A 14,636-nucleotide genomic window follows, 5' to 3' on the forward strand; every position below is an offset into this window, starting at 1 on the left:
CCACGATTTATGGCACCATTTGTTCCCACCGGCGGTTGTACGATCGCGAGGAAGATATTCGGTGGTCACAAGGATGACAAGGGTTTCCACGAAATGTATGTGGTTGCTGGTAGGGAATTCAGAACGATATTTGCTTCTTTCAGCGAGCGCCGCGAGAAACATTCATTCCGCAGAAATCAGTTTCACTCGCCGGCTCGCGAGATTTTTCTCGGGGAAAGTCTCTTTTCGCGCGCTCTCGAGCTTCCGTATCGACAAACCAGTCGGCTATTTCCCGATTAAATTTTCACGATGAATATGTCACAACGTATGTCGAATTTAGCGGGCAAGGGATCGTCCCCAATCTAAAGCCGCTTTCCGAAACTTTGTTCTATTTTTGGGACGAACAGCTGAAGTGTTGATCAAGATTAAGTTACTTCGCGTGATATTAAATCCGCGCCGCGCGCGCGGAGTAGAATATGAACTTCAGCGAAGTACGGCAAATTGCATATCTTACGCGCGATTGAAGCGAAATCATAATACACTGGTCAGCTCGGCGAGCGAGAACTAGGACAGTTACGCAGGCACGCTCTAAGGCAGTCTCGTTCGTTCGCAGGTGCCTTCGCTAACCGACTCGTTTGTCACTGTCTACATATTAATCATAGCGACGGGGATTGGTTTGTGTTTCGTTGGACCATTGCGTCCGCACAATCGCGTTATGACCGCTGTCTGCGAATGTCATTCCATCAAACACGACGATAATTGTCCCCTTTGTATCCTGTGCGTCGTAAAGCGTTAATTTACCGTCTTATTATTGCAAACGTCAAAGCGCCTCGCTAATCGAAATTCCGAGCTGTCTATAAATCGCCTACCTATTTCTGACGTCATTTCCTGGAAGCTTCGTCGACGACGTACTAATGAACAAACCGTATGATTGTGATCAAACACAAGATGGACACACCTGTCGGTGCATCGCTGCCAGATTGGCGGCGAATTTTATTCAATCCCTAATTTAAGAAATTATTTTTGGACACGTTAGCTTGGAGTCAGCTTTTTAACCAGCTGTCCTTTGATTTCTTACTACCGAGAAATTGGAAAGTTTACAAATTGTCGTCGGACACACTGCGAGCACATTGATTTCGCGGCCTCTCGACGCGCCGATTTGCGCGTTTTTAATCCCACATTCGGGTTGCGCTGGATCCTAATTGAAGTTTCATAGATTTCGTGGTTTCGTGAATAGTTACAATCTCGCGAATCATGCTGTACGAACAGAAAGCAGCGCATGCACCTGACGTGTGTGTATAAACGTGGCAATTAAATTAACAGAATCAATTCCCGCTTCTTAAAAGAAACTCAAGAGCCAAGCGTGACTTAAAAGCCAAAGTGCTAACAGGACGAGAATCTTTTTCAGAGCGAGACTACACGCGGTCGCACGTTACGAATATGCGAACAGCGATGATACGAATCTAATCTTTCCCAATAACCATTCGTGAGTCGGCGGGAAGGGCCAGGATGATTATTAATAATCAGTATTCATAGAGCGGGTAACGATTATGCGACGCGACAAAAATCTTTTTAATTAAAATTCACGTTTCGCAAACTTTTCCGCCGTGCGGATAGCTCCGCTACAGCCTAGTAAAGAGAGCTGCCATAAGAGATAGTTTCGAGATACATTCGCCTCGCGAACATTCGGCCAAGCTTTGCAGTGCGTTCTGAATTTAAATCGGCTGATAATGAAAATTCTCGAAAGACATAGCCTGACAACTACACTTTCTATTTCTGCGTGCTCTCACATTCACCGCGCATTTCCTTCATTTCCTTCGTGCGCCTTCATTCGTGCATAATTATCACAATCTCAATTAAATTAGTTATCTCTTGAGTTCGCGCGTATAATCAGCGTATAAGCTGCGAAAACTCCAAGGAACAAAGTGTGGGAGATGCGTTTGGTGGACTAAATTTGATATACACTTTTGTTCGAAAGTTAAAAAGATAATCAGCGTCTGGAAGAGTCAAGAATCGCTTGACAACTTAGTTTTCACTTTTGCACGGTCCTCGATTTCGAAGTTTCACTCGGGTAATACGGCGACAAGGGGGTAAGGAGAAGGAAGAGGGGAAAGAGATCTTCGACAAACGAGACGAGCGGTCTTAGAGAACGAACTCTGGCGGAAATCAAAGAGCTACGCTTCCGGCGATGCGTATCGAGTAGCGACTCTTTCCCGTGCCGCATCTCAGAAAAGGCGCATCGAAAGACCTTCCAGCGAAATTCCACTGCTGCTGCTGCTGCTGCTGCTGTTCCCTCGCCTGTTCGCATTTGCATGCACGATCTTAATCTCGCACTGGTCTTTTTCTACAGCTTGTAAGAACCGCCGGTTCATTCGCGACATATCTCAGGTGCTTCGCGCCGCTGTGCGCGAGAAAAAGAAGCAAAGTCGAGTCTCTCTCTCTCTCTCTCTCTCTCTCTCTCTCTCTCTCTCTCTCTCTCTCTCTCTCTCTCTCTCTCCCCGCTTCTCTCTCTTCCTCCTTCTTTCTCTCTTTCATCGAACGAGGACGGGAGAGAGAAAAGGGCCGCTAGGGTTGCGTATCGGTCCGGGTCGATTCGAAAGCGCCCGGTCTGGGAATCCGTTGGGAAACTTATCACGTCCGCGAAATGCGATTTAATTGCATGCGTCGTCGTCGTGAATGGACTCGCGAGATGCATAGAAGGAGCTTGAATCGAGCAGAAACGACCGCATTGGTCACCGGCCGGCCGCGAGCGTTTCGTTTGCGGAAGCGTCCGGACACCTGTTTGTATCGTGCAAACGCTTTCTCGCGAACGCGAGGAAACTGCAAATTATCACCTCACTGACCTCGCCTGAGATGCGGCCGAAAATTCATTCTCGCCATGTGAGCTCAGCGAAATACGGCATCAAAATGATTCCGATTATTGACCCTCTGATTTGCATCGCGAGTCGATCGGATTTATTATTTTCCACCGTTCGCCGGACGTTTTCTTATCGTACGTATACCTGTACCTATACAATGTGTGTAAAAGTATCGACACGTCGTAATCGTTGTCTCACTTCACATTTATCAGATTTATTCCGCACGCGAGCGATATGGGCATTTATCATTCCCAAGTTTGCACTGCACGGAACTTTCAGATAAGATGAATTTCGATCAACCGGCCATTGAATAATGCAACAGACAGTTAATCCTTCATACCGGCAAACGTACGCCGTACGTATTCGAAAGCGATGCGGGAGTGTCGTATATCTCTTAGAATTCTAATCGACGATCGGGAGCGATCCGCGAGCCGTCCCGTACCTGTAGGAGAGCGAAAGAGTTCGCGATTTACCGTACGTACACCGGACCGACCTTACGAAGAAGTACGATCGATCGGATCGACGCACGTATTCGAACGACGACATGCCGTAGATGTCCTAACGGAACATTCGGTGCGAGGCAAACATTCCGGCAGGCGCGATCTACATCTCATATCCGACTGCATGATCCGGCGGCGGCGTGACGCCGTTCCTAGTTTGCACGTGAATTACATTACAAATGCAGTTACGTCACTGTCTCTGTGTCGAGGCCTCTTGTTTTATTTCCGCGATTAATGGCACCGTTTCGAAACGTCCAACCGGTAATAAGCCCTGCCGATTTTAACCCGATAGTTGCGGCGCGGAACGGCAAAATAATTCCGCGCCGCGATTAACAATATATATAACACGTGGTGATGATTACGACACGGGTCGGTTCGAGCGTGTTTAATTGAATGATTGATTATCGTTGTAAAAGTGACGATGACGTCATTGTGTCGCGCATTATCATTATTTGCGAGATTATTCTGCGGCCCACGCGAGGCCGCATGCTTTAAAATGCGAAAATATTTATACTACATCTTATCGCGAGAGAAACGGAGAATCTCGTTCTAGCTTTCTTTCACATCATGCGCGTCATGCGATATCCGTGCGATGTGACGATCGCAAAAATATAACAATGATAGCGCACACAAAAATTCCGAGATGTCCTCCGTATCGTTTTAGCGAGCAATTTACAAACGACAGGACAAACTCTTTCCCAGCCAAATCGCCTCCCCTTGATAGCCAGCTTCGTAAATATCCTGCGCGACATTTTCGCGCGAACGGCTGCTCGAAGTCGCTCTTCTCTTCTCTCTCTCTCTCTCTCTCTCTCTCTCTCTCTCTCTCTCTCTCTCTCTCTCTCTCTCTCTCTCTCTCTCTCTCTCTCTCCCCCCTCTCCCTCCCCCCCTCTCTCTCTCTCTCCCCCGATCTATTCCGCCAATAATTCGATTTCACTTCCCGGTCGATCGTGCGTATTACTCTCGCGTGCGAATTAAATCAACGATACCGGAGCGGCCTCTTCGTCCGACTTCCTTATTTCCCCGGTCGACCGCGACTCCACCTCCCGATCGATCCCCGAATACTCGATACGTTGGCCTTCGCACGGATGCGCGGTTAATACTCGTCCCTTTCGGTTTGCAACGGACGGAAAATTTCGGTCCGTCCGAGAGGACGAAGGAAGAGAAGGGGGACGGGGAAACCAGCACCTTCGGTATTTAATAAACATTCCGCGAAGGCCGCAGTTTCGCTGGAACGCCAGTGGGGGGAGGAAGGAGGGAGAATTTGTCTTCCGTTCCCTTCCGCGCGTGGTCCCTCCGCTTCTTCCCTCCTCCGCCGGCCCGCCGGTTGCCTTTTTACACCGTATTTTCCTCACGAAGGGATAGAGGCGCGCGGGTTTAAAATTTTCATTCGATTTCCGCGGGAAATCCGATCCGTCGCCGGTAACCGCGGCTATCCGGTCCGCCGCCGCTAGGGGCTGCGAAATTAATTAAATCGTTAACTGCAGACGAGTTTGCCGTGACCCAGGCCGATATATCCGGCGCCCTTTCCGTCCACGCCGTTCCTATCCGCGGCGCGGATCAACCTCTGGTTGTGGACCTCCCTTGATCCTCGTGCCTCGGTGTGTTTTTTTCCCTTTTTCCTTTTTTTTCGGGAACATTTTGGCCGTACGCGAACCCTTGAATACGACTCGTTAAATGCAAAGGGTTGCAAACGCAAAGGGTTACATTGCTGTCACAGGAGGTTTTCACCCGGTTGAGTTGGATTGGTATAGGAAAGCAAATTCCCCGAGCAGAGTCACGTTTCGGGATTTACGACCGCGCGGAAATCGACGTCAGTGCAACCGTGACGTGGAATAATGCGAAAACCGTCGAGAATTGAAGTGTATATAATAATAATAAGCGATACCGATTAATCTTTTCTTGAGTCGTGAGATGAGAATAAGCATACAGATATGCTTAATCATTATGCACTCTAATATGTGAAACGTGAGTGACACTTCCGCGAGACCCGAATTGAAATTTTGCTTCTATATTAATCCTGGAAATCTTATCATATCTTAAGGACAATTCAATTGTATTGAAATACAATATTTTACAAGTTATTATCTTTGATTTTATACAAACAGTTATTTATTGCCATTTTGCTCATGGTAAGTTTAAAAAAAGATACTTTCCAGAATTATTTATTATTCGATTATTTCAATATTTCACTTGGGTTCATTTTTCTTATTGTATGAAATAATGTGATAAGAATAAGTACAGATTGCTAAATAAAAGATTAAAAAGAAGATGCTAAATAGAAGATTAAAAAGTTGATAATTAGTTGTCGAATGATGAATACCGACCTAAATTCCGACTGGAGTATTTCTTTATTGTCCGTAAATTCGTTAAACATTTCTTAAACTTGGGAATCACCTGTATGATTTTTTAAATTGTACTGTATGATTTTACATACCTGAAAATATATGTCTGTCTATTTCCTCCTTTCAACTTCCTGGTTCCCGGTTGCTCCATGGTGGCACTTCGAATATTCACTTGCATTGACACTGCCACTGACACTGACTCGCGTGGATACGACGATTTGATCTGAAAAAAAAACGCATGATTTATTATATTATATATTTCAAGAGTCGACGAAATATATTTTAATCATCCGACGGAAATGATAACTAATCTATACACATGCTCCGCGTGTCGCTCGTCATCGCAGGACACAATAGAAACATTCAGCATTGAGTAATATTTATTGCATTACATATAGGACAACAGCCTATTTGACGGCCTATTGTGGACTTGATGCGAAACTAAAATTTTCCGTTGCGTATGATGTTATATTTTGGCGAATCCAATCCATTTTGCTCATATTTCTTCGAGAAAGCATATTATGTACGTAGTTATCACACCCGCATTTCACGATTACATTTCGGAGAAATATGCGTCGTTGGTATCATCGTTTACTATATTTTGTTACAAAGCGAGCGCTACAAGATGCAATATCGCGGTATCGTTTATCAGATTCACATGCTATAATTATTTATACGTAAAGCATCGTGATGATTTCCAGAAACACGATCACACGCGCGCACCGTATGAATTCGATATCGACTTCTATGGATGCGCGCGCTATAAATCGACGTATGCTCAATTTCAATTCGCGCTACTATGGCTGCGTGCATCGCGAAATGGAGCGTCGTGTTCCTTTGATATCGCGCGAATTGGATTGCAACATTTGACAGCGAGCCACAATTTTCGCATATTAACGCCCGTCGCGTGTTTAGCCGCGGCTATCTCTTGTCGACCGCTCGCATTTGCGCAGCTCAGTATTAATGCATTAGCTCGCGTTACTAATGCTCTAAAATATTAATTAATATAACGCTATCAAATATCTAATACTTCTGACCCAATTCGCGCACACACGCGCATCATAGTTGCGCACAAAAGCGGTAGCCGCGGATGCAGGTATAATCTCCAAACCATGCGCCGATATCCACTCTTGCGGCGCATCTCTCTCGTACGTTATAATCTAAATTGGAAAAACAAAGCTTTGCTTTTCCGTGTTGATTTTACAAGTATTTCAATAAATGTCGCTCCACCGATCCCCGTTTGTGTTTGCGCAATATCGTTACTGAAAACGCATAACTCCGTTAATTCCGAGTTTCGATGACGACGAGCCGTCGAGTCAAACGAGACGCGGAAACTCGGTACCGCGCGTGACTCAATTTTGCATCAAAGCGATCAAAGTGCAGCGAGATCTAAAGCATGTAAATGTGTGTTCGGCGACACGATCAGATCTTTCATTTTTCTCTCCTTCGATTGACGGATCCTCTCGACGTGCTGCGCGGACGGAACAACCGCGCGGCACTCCGGGAACTCAACTCCGAGAAGCACCGAGTCGACGACGCGGACGAGAGGAACCGAGGACGGTACGTCTCGCAGAGATACATCCGGCTATTTCGCTCGGCCTATCCCCCGCAACGCCGAATTTACATAAGCTGCCTTTCTCCGGGAGGGAGCTTTTCTCCCGGTCCTAAACAAATATTGACCGGGTCGTCTCCTCGACTGGTCGTCGGTACGCGCTCGTCAAATGGCCCATAACTGACCACCCCGCGCATTATCCATAAACGCTTATTAAACGGTGAGCGAGATGGGAAATCATGATGTCACCCGTGACTTCGCCGAGAGGCGGCGACGTGAGTCAAAGTCTAAGAACAACGTCACGCCCGCGCCGTATCGGAGGAGTTTTAACAGTCGCGCAATCTTCGATTTCAATTCAATACCGCCGTTGGTTTTCACGAGTATCGGATAACGATCGTGTCTGACGCGACCTTAAACAGCGAAGCATTACTCCTTCCTGGTCGTAATAATAAGGAAATAGTTTGCATCGCGCGGAACGCCCGCCGAAAGGATATTCTGTTATTTCCTCGTATTCGGTAATTCCATTCACTCGCCAATGTAAAGTCCATCACCACGTACGTAGCATGTTTAAAAGGCCAAATATTACCCGTGCGCTAACTAATGGCACTCGACCGTCGCGGACAGTCGAGCGGTTAACATGTAAACTTAGAATCCAATTAGAATTTAAGCTCTAAAGTAAGAATCCAATTAGCAGAGCCTACGTATCGCCGCAACCGGAATTATCCACGGCGAAAAAGGTGGAAGCGTATAAAAGTCAACACAGAGAGACCAGCCTTAAAAAAAAAGACCTACTGGCTTATAAGATGCGCGATAAAAATGAACAATGCGTCCGATTCATCCGCCGCGTGGCTGAACGTAGAGCGGTGGTATATGTCCTTGCTAATGACAGTTAAATATAGCTGTGTAAGCCGGTATCCCGACTGTACGATTAGTCAGTCGGTCAGACACGTCCCTGACGCGTAGTCATACGTGAAGAAGAAGAATTGCATATTATCTTTAAGGCGATCGTTACGCGGCTATTTTTGTGCTATTATTATCTACGCCATCGGGATCGCGCGCACGTGCGCAAACACGTTGCAAAACGAATTGTGTGCGTCTCGCCGCCTCGTATCATGACGCGATATACTTGCGCAATGATCGTTAGAGAAAGTTTTATGTTCCATTGTTACAGAACGCAAGCTGTTCGTCGGCATGCTGTCGAAGAAGTTCACGGAGAACGATGTCAGGAACATGTTCAGCGTCTACGGGATGATCGAGGAATGCTCGGTGCTGAGGGACAGCACCGGGAAGAGCAAAGCCTGTGCCTTCGTTACCTTCGCTAGTAAGCAGTATGCGATCAACGCCATCAAAGCTCTGCATCATTCCCAGACAATGGAGGTTGGTGTCATCGTGAAATAACGTCATGGCAGCGCGAAACTCGTCACTTTTCGCTTCTCGCAACCTTGATCGTTATTCAACAATCTCTACCTGTCTCTGTGTTCGTCGCGTTCTCTCTCTCTCCCTCTCCCTCTCTCTCTCTCTCTCTCCTCTCTCTCTCTCTCTCTCCCCCCTCCCTCTCTCTCTCTCTCTCTCTCTCTCTCTCTCTCTCATGATCGACTCGACGCGATCCGCGTTTTTCCTGTTGGTCGTTTTACGCAACAACTGCACGATCTTGGCAGAATCCCGGTAAAATTGCGGCGATGATGGACGCTTGAATGAAAATGCGCAATCTGTTCTCGCGGTAATGTTCCGGAGGAAAGACTGGGCCGCGAGGGCCGGTCGTTCGATCATTCGGACGGAGTAAACGGTGTCGTAAAGAGATTAAGAGATGACGGCACAAAGCGGGTCGTTGAGTCTTTGCGGTTAGTTTCTTTTCGTAGCGATTCAAGCGCGAGCCGTCGGACGTATTGGCTCGATGCCACTGTCACCCGACGAAACATCCGTGTGCATCCACAACCCGGCTAGTCACCTCGGTGAAATACCGATTTAACCCGGGGTAACTAAAACCGAGCGAGTGAAGATGGCCGAACTGGCCGACACCTTGGCGATTCGAAGCTCGCCAGGACTTTTCCGTCTCTCCGTCTCTCATCGGCCAAGTCTACTCGGCCGCTTCCTAAGCTTCCTAAGCTCCCGCGAACTCTAGAATAGAAGTTGCCGCGTTTTTCTGTAAGCTGTTTGAGCGAAGAAGCGTGCGATATATTGGGGTATTAAACTTAATTTTAAAGGAAAACATTTTTTTTGTGAAAATGAACGTTTATTTCGAAACAAAGTGACAAATACATGTTATTCAAAGTATTGTCCATCGTTAGCTACAACTTTTTCCCATCTTTCCAGCAAAAGGCGGATTCCTCGGCGAAAGAGCGACTCGTCTTTTGCGGTTATCCATGAATCGAGCCATTTTTTTATATCTTCCAAAGAACTGAAGTGCTGGGCAGAAAGGTGATTCCGCATGGATCGAAACAAGTGGAAGTCAGAAGGAGCAATGTCTGGTGAATACGGCGGTGGGTGGGATAAAACATCCCATCCAAGCAGCTCTAGCGTTTCCTTCACCGGTTTAGCGACATGTGGCCGAGCGTTGTCATACTGGAAAATCGTATGGCACCCAATTTCCTTGCTTTTGAACCCCATTCTCATCGACTTCAAACGTTTAGAGACGGCCATCTTGGTTACATTTAATGCTTCTGCCAATTCTTCAAGCGTTTGCCATTGATCTTCGTCCAGCAATGCCTTCAACTCTTCGGCCCATATTCAAAACGCGCTAACATATACGCTGACATATAGGCTTCTAAATACGCGAGATGTAGGTGCGCTTGTTAGCGCTCGTATGCAGAACGCAAGAACAGAGCACTATTACCTAAAGACGCAATGACGACCAATAAGAGTGCTCGTTTCCGAGCAGTATGTAGCTATTGGTTCTTTTCATATCGCGTAATGTGGATGTAGCAAGAGTACGAGACGCGCGTCATCCAGCGATGTTCAAATGTCTGTTGACGATTTTTGCGAAGTGGAGTGCTCTGATATATTGTCAAATTGTGTATAGTAAGTTTATTTATTATATTAATTTACATTTCATTCTTATAATTTTGTTACATTGCTTATTTATTATTCATTGCTTGCTCTTAACAACGGATAATTTTAATAAATATACATGTTCGTATCTTTATAGATGAGTGACAAGAGAAGGGAAAATTTTTCTGCCGAAGAAAATAAAACAATAATTGATTTAAATTATTATTATTATTTAAATTATTATTATTATTTCTTTAAATGTGACAGGAGCTGTTAGTGCGCTTATACATGGCCCTGACCACTTTTATCGCGCGCTGCTAAGATATCGATATGTTAGCGCGCTGTTACGACTTATTCGTGGTTCTGAATAGGGATTTTGCTCTACAAACACGCGTGATTATCGATATGTCCTAACAAAACGCTGCTATCATCGCGTTGAGAATATGCGCGCTAATAAGAGCGCTAACATCTCGACTTGTTAGCGCGCTAATATCTTTGTTAGTTCTGAATATGGGCCTTCGTCCTTAAACTTTTTCGGTTGTCCAAGGCGTTCCTTATCTTCCAAATCAAAATCTCCACTTTTGAATCGTCTAAACCAGTACTCGCAAGTTGAGATCGATGGAGCATAATCCCCATAAGCTTCGGACAGCAAACGAAGACTTTCAGCTGCCGATTTTTTTCAAATGAAAACAAAAAAGTAACGCTTCCCGCAAATTGCGTTCCGTTGGCACAAAACTCGACACATATTGAATGCGCTAAAAAAATATGTTATTTTTACACTTGGACCAAATGAAATATACTGATTCTTAAAGCCTAATGACAGGGCTTTCATGTGAAGTTGGCTTCAGTATGGCAGTATGGCCGACGCCGTTAAGTGCTCATTGCGCCATCTCTTGTAAATCCTTTAAAATTAAATTTAATACCCAATATATCGTCTCTCCTATGAGTGAGAAGTAAATTGTTCCCTCGGCGCGATCGTGTTTCATCAAAATATCGTCTCTCTCTCTCTCTCTGCCCCTCCCCCCTTTCACTCTCTCACTAACTTCATTTCTCGCAGAAGCATATTGCTATTGTGTACGTATCAATCGTGGAGCTGTTTTCTTGACCTGGTCGAATAAGATGTCACGTAACACAATGATCTGCATCATCAACTACCTCGCGAAACGTAGCCGGTGTTTCCGCCTTGATGACGGTGCGCCTATGCGTCGTACTATTTCGAATAGCGAAGGCGAACCGTGCCAAGGCATGCGGGCACGAGGGCAATTCCACTTTAATATCGCGAATATTTCCGGCCGCAGGTTCCTCGAACTTCGCTCGCTCGTCGTCGCTACCGGCACGCCGATTTCGCGTCTACGATTGCACGCGCATTGTGTACGGTGCATCGACCTCGCGATACTCGCGTGCACCCGGTGGTCCCGCGGCCGAACGAGAGTATCTCTTTCCCCGAATGTAACGCCTGATCGCCGGCGAATCCGTTCTCACGCCAATGCTGAACTTGGACTTGAACCAATAATCACATCGTACGAAGGGGCACGGGGTTTAGGCGCGAAAAGACGCTCCGAAAGAACGCGGGATATGGAAACGGAAATTCGAAGCTAAGCACGAGACGTATCGAAGCGTGTGGCGCGGAGCTCCATCTTGGAAAATTGGTATTGACGAAGCGAGAGACGTGATTGTCTCGACCGATACGTATCGCCGCGATATATACGCGAATGCCGTCATCGAAGAATGTCGATAGACGGGTCGAGATACGGGTCTCCCTTGGAATTAGAACAGTCAATGTCGCCTGCGGTTCGCAGGCAGCAGGAGAGAAATGTTGTGTACATTATGTCTCTCTCTCTCTCTCTCTCTCTCTCTCTCTCTCTCTCTCTCTCTTTCTCTCTCTCTCTCTCTCTCTCCCTCCCTCCCTCGCTCTTTTACCGCGACTCCAAACCGCAGCATGATCATTAGTTGCTCCAGTTTCGAGGCACTCGGCTGTGCCGACGCGGGCAAAACTGATTCCTATCGGGATCCTGATCGGATTAATATCGACTTTACGTCGGGACTTTAGGATCGACTTTCCCTTCGTTACGGTTCGCGTCTCCTTTACGACCACGCAGCGTCAACGCGTCGTATAATTTTCAGGGTTGCTCGTCGCCGTTAGTCGTGAAATTCGCCGATACGCAAAAGGAGAAGGATCAGAAGAGGATGCAGCAACTCCAGTCGAATCTTTGGAACATCGCGGGAGTCAACATCACGCCGCATTACCTGACCGTACGTATGCTTAATATTTTACAATGAAAGCTCTTTGGCCGGGGTATCAAAGATTCCATTTGCATCGAGAACGAGACGCTCTTTATGGCTCTATCGTTTGAGCGCCTTACACCCGTATGCATTATCCAGCCTTTGAGACTTTCTATACGGCGACCACAATTTTGTTATGCAAAATATACGTAAAAAGAAAAGAAATGAAGAGGCTAGGACCTTTTTAAAGACCACCACCTCTTTGTTCTGTGAGTTTAACGTCCAATATACGATTACGCCTGCTTCTATTTTCCTTCAAATGTCTCATGAACCTCTCGCGTAAAACTCCACGAGCATTTTCATATGATAAATTTTTCCGTAACGATAATAAACGAGAAGTAACTCAGTCGACACGAACGAATATCGAACATTTTTACTATAATAACAACAATCCCGGACTCAAAAAGAATTATTTAAAAATCACAGACTTCTAAACAAAGTTCTAGTAAGTAGAACACGGTGCTTTCGGAAATCCGACGGAAAGTCAGGTAATGGATACGAGAATACGGAAAATTCGAGATATAAAAAGTTCTGAGTGTAAAAGGAATTATATACCTAAAAATCATAGACCTCTCGCAGTGAGAGAAATTAGAATGAGGTTGTTTCCGGGCGTAAATTGCAAAAATCGCCGCGGTACCGCGGAAAATATCAGTTGCTAAAACTAAATATTACGACGCTACGATCAATCACGATTGACGAGGCTTCGCGTTTATGCTTGCAGAACGACACGCATACTCTGGCGCCTGCGTCGCTGCAGCTGTTGCAGCAGTTGCAGGCGACGACAAGCGCCGCGACTCCGGTTGCCGCGAACACGGCGGGGGCGAACGCATTGTCGAATGTGCAGCATCAGTTGCTGCTGCAACAACACCTTGGCCTTGGTGCGGCAACACCTGCTCACGCTGCACCCCCTGCCGTGCCGAGCCCGCCGGAAATCAACCCCGCGAATCTACAGAGTTTGGCCACCCTCGCATCCCTCAGCAATACCGCTGGTGAGTATGGTTAGTGTCGATTGCTTGCACATACTTTTACTTTCACGCATGTTTACTCTGCCCCGCGCGCTCCTCGACTATGATTTATATTTCATTAGCAGGCATCAGAGCGAAGCTGGAGTTTTTTTGCACAATGTGGTATGACCGATATTTTCTCGAGGAACCCGACAGGCTATGTCTACCTGTTACGCTTATATCGAACTGCTTCAATTTCAAATATCTCATTACTTGCTCGATTATATTTCTCTGAACGTATTATTAATGTGCAGTACATGTACATGTACATATACATGTACTGAGAATCGTGAGAGGTTTCCTCGAGTGAGGTTTCCTTCCTATATTTTTCCTATATTTTCCTTTCCCATGTTTTTATGACGGGTTTAATGATTTGTATCTCGCTTTTCCTACAAACGTATTTTTATAGATTTCTGACTTGATCAATTGCTCATAGTCTTACGCGTATAAGACATTCACGAGACTCATGTTATTCACATCCGCTTCGTGCAATTACCTTCCGCATTGTTATTATGGAATCATGTTCATCATTATCGTATCGTAACAACCGGTTACGAAAGCCTTAACTTTATTCATATTGCACAAACACGCACGTTCAACTTCGCGACACCTTTTTGTGCAAGAATTCTCCGCATACTTACAGAATCTTTATTTTCGTTTAGTAAAAACGTAAATCTTGCAAACTAGTTTAAATATACAATTTCGCTCGGGAGACGATCTACTTTTGTTCCGAAATATGTCAGCCGTGTCGCCACCATTCCAACACAAAGCACCGGGTAAAATTCGATCGATCTGATTTTATCAGGCGGAATATGATTTCAATCCGTTTCTTCGTCAAAATTACTCGTTCGATGCATTCGTATCGGTGTCAGAATAAATTATATTATTTCGCGTTTTGCATTCTCCAACTTTCGCCGCTCGCTGCGAGCGCGTCTCGCGGGCCGTATCTTTTCGAAAGTTATAACGAAACGTCCTGCGCCAGCATGCACGGCAATAATAAAATTCTGCATTTGATGGGATCGGGACAGATGCCAGTACGATGATACACCGTCGTGCGCATCTATCATTAACTTTATTCTGAAATATGTGTTTACCGCTCACTGCTGCGGAACGTATGGTCATCCGATGAC

General features: G+C 45.9%; 1 protein-coding gene and 1 long non-coding RNA gene across 3 annotated transcripts in view; one reads left to right on the forward strand and one right to left on the reverse strand.

Annotated features, from left to right (window-relative positions):
- The window catches only part of LOC105190613 (CUGBP Elav-like family member 2), a 384,647-nt gene that overhangs the window by 362,487 nt on the left and 7,524 nt on the right, over positions 1-14,636 (forward strand). The window contains exons 7-9 of one of the 2 annotated variants that reach the window (XM_025298595.1): positions 8,403-8,608; positions 12,344-12,472; positions 13,224-13,491. In XM_025298595.1, the coding sequence (XP_025154380.1) occupies positions 8,403-8,608; positions 12,344-12,472; positions 13,224-13,491 (603 nt within the window). Of the gene's footprint in view, positions 1-8,402; positions 8,609-12,343; positions 12,473-13,223; positions 13,501-14,636 lie in introns of both variants that reach the window. The other variant, XM_025298597.1, reaches the window with a different exon arrangement.
- Positions 1-14,636, reverse strand: part of LOC109504544 (uncharacterized) — a 40,426-nt gene that overhangs the window by 3,348 nt on the left and 22,442 nt on the right. Inside the window, exon 5 of the long non-coding RNA XR_003112867.1 lies at positions 5,772-5,902. This is a non-coding gene — a long non-coding RNA (uncharacterized LOC109504544). The remainder of the gene's footprint in view (positions 1-5,771; positions 5,903-14,636) is intronic.

This window comes from Harpegnathos saltator, unplaced genomic scaffold (genome assembly GCF_003227715.2).
Source record: "Harpegnathos saltator strain DR-91 unplaced genomic scaffold, Hsal_v8.6 scaffold225, whole genome shotgun sequence".
Taxonomy (NCBI): domain Eukaryota; kingdom Metazoa; phylum Arthropoda; class Insecta; order Hymenoptera; family Formicidae; genus Harpegnathos; species Harpegnathos saltator.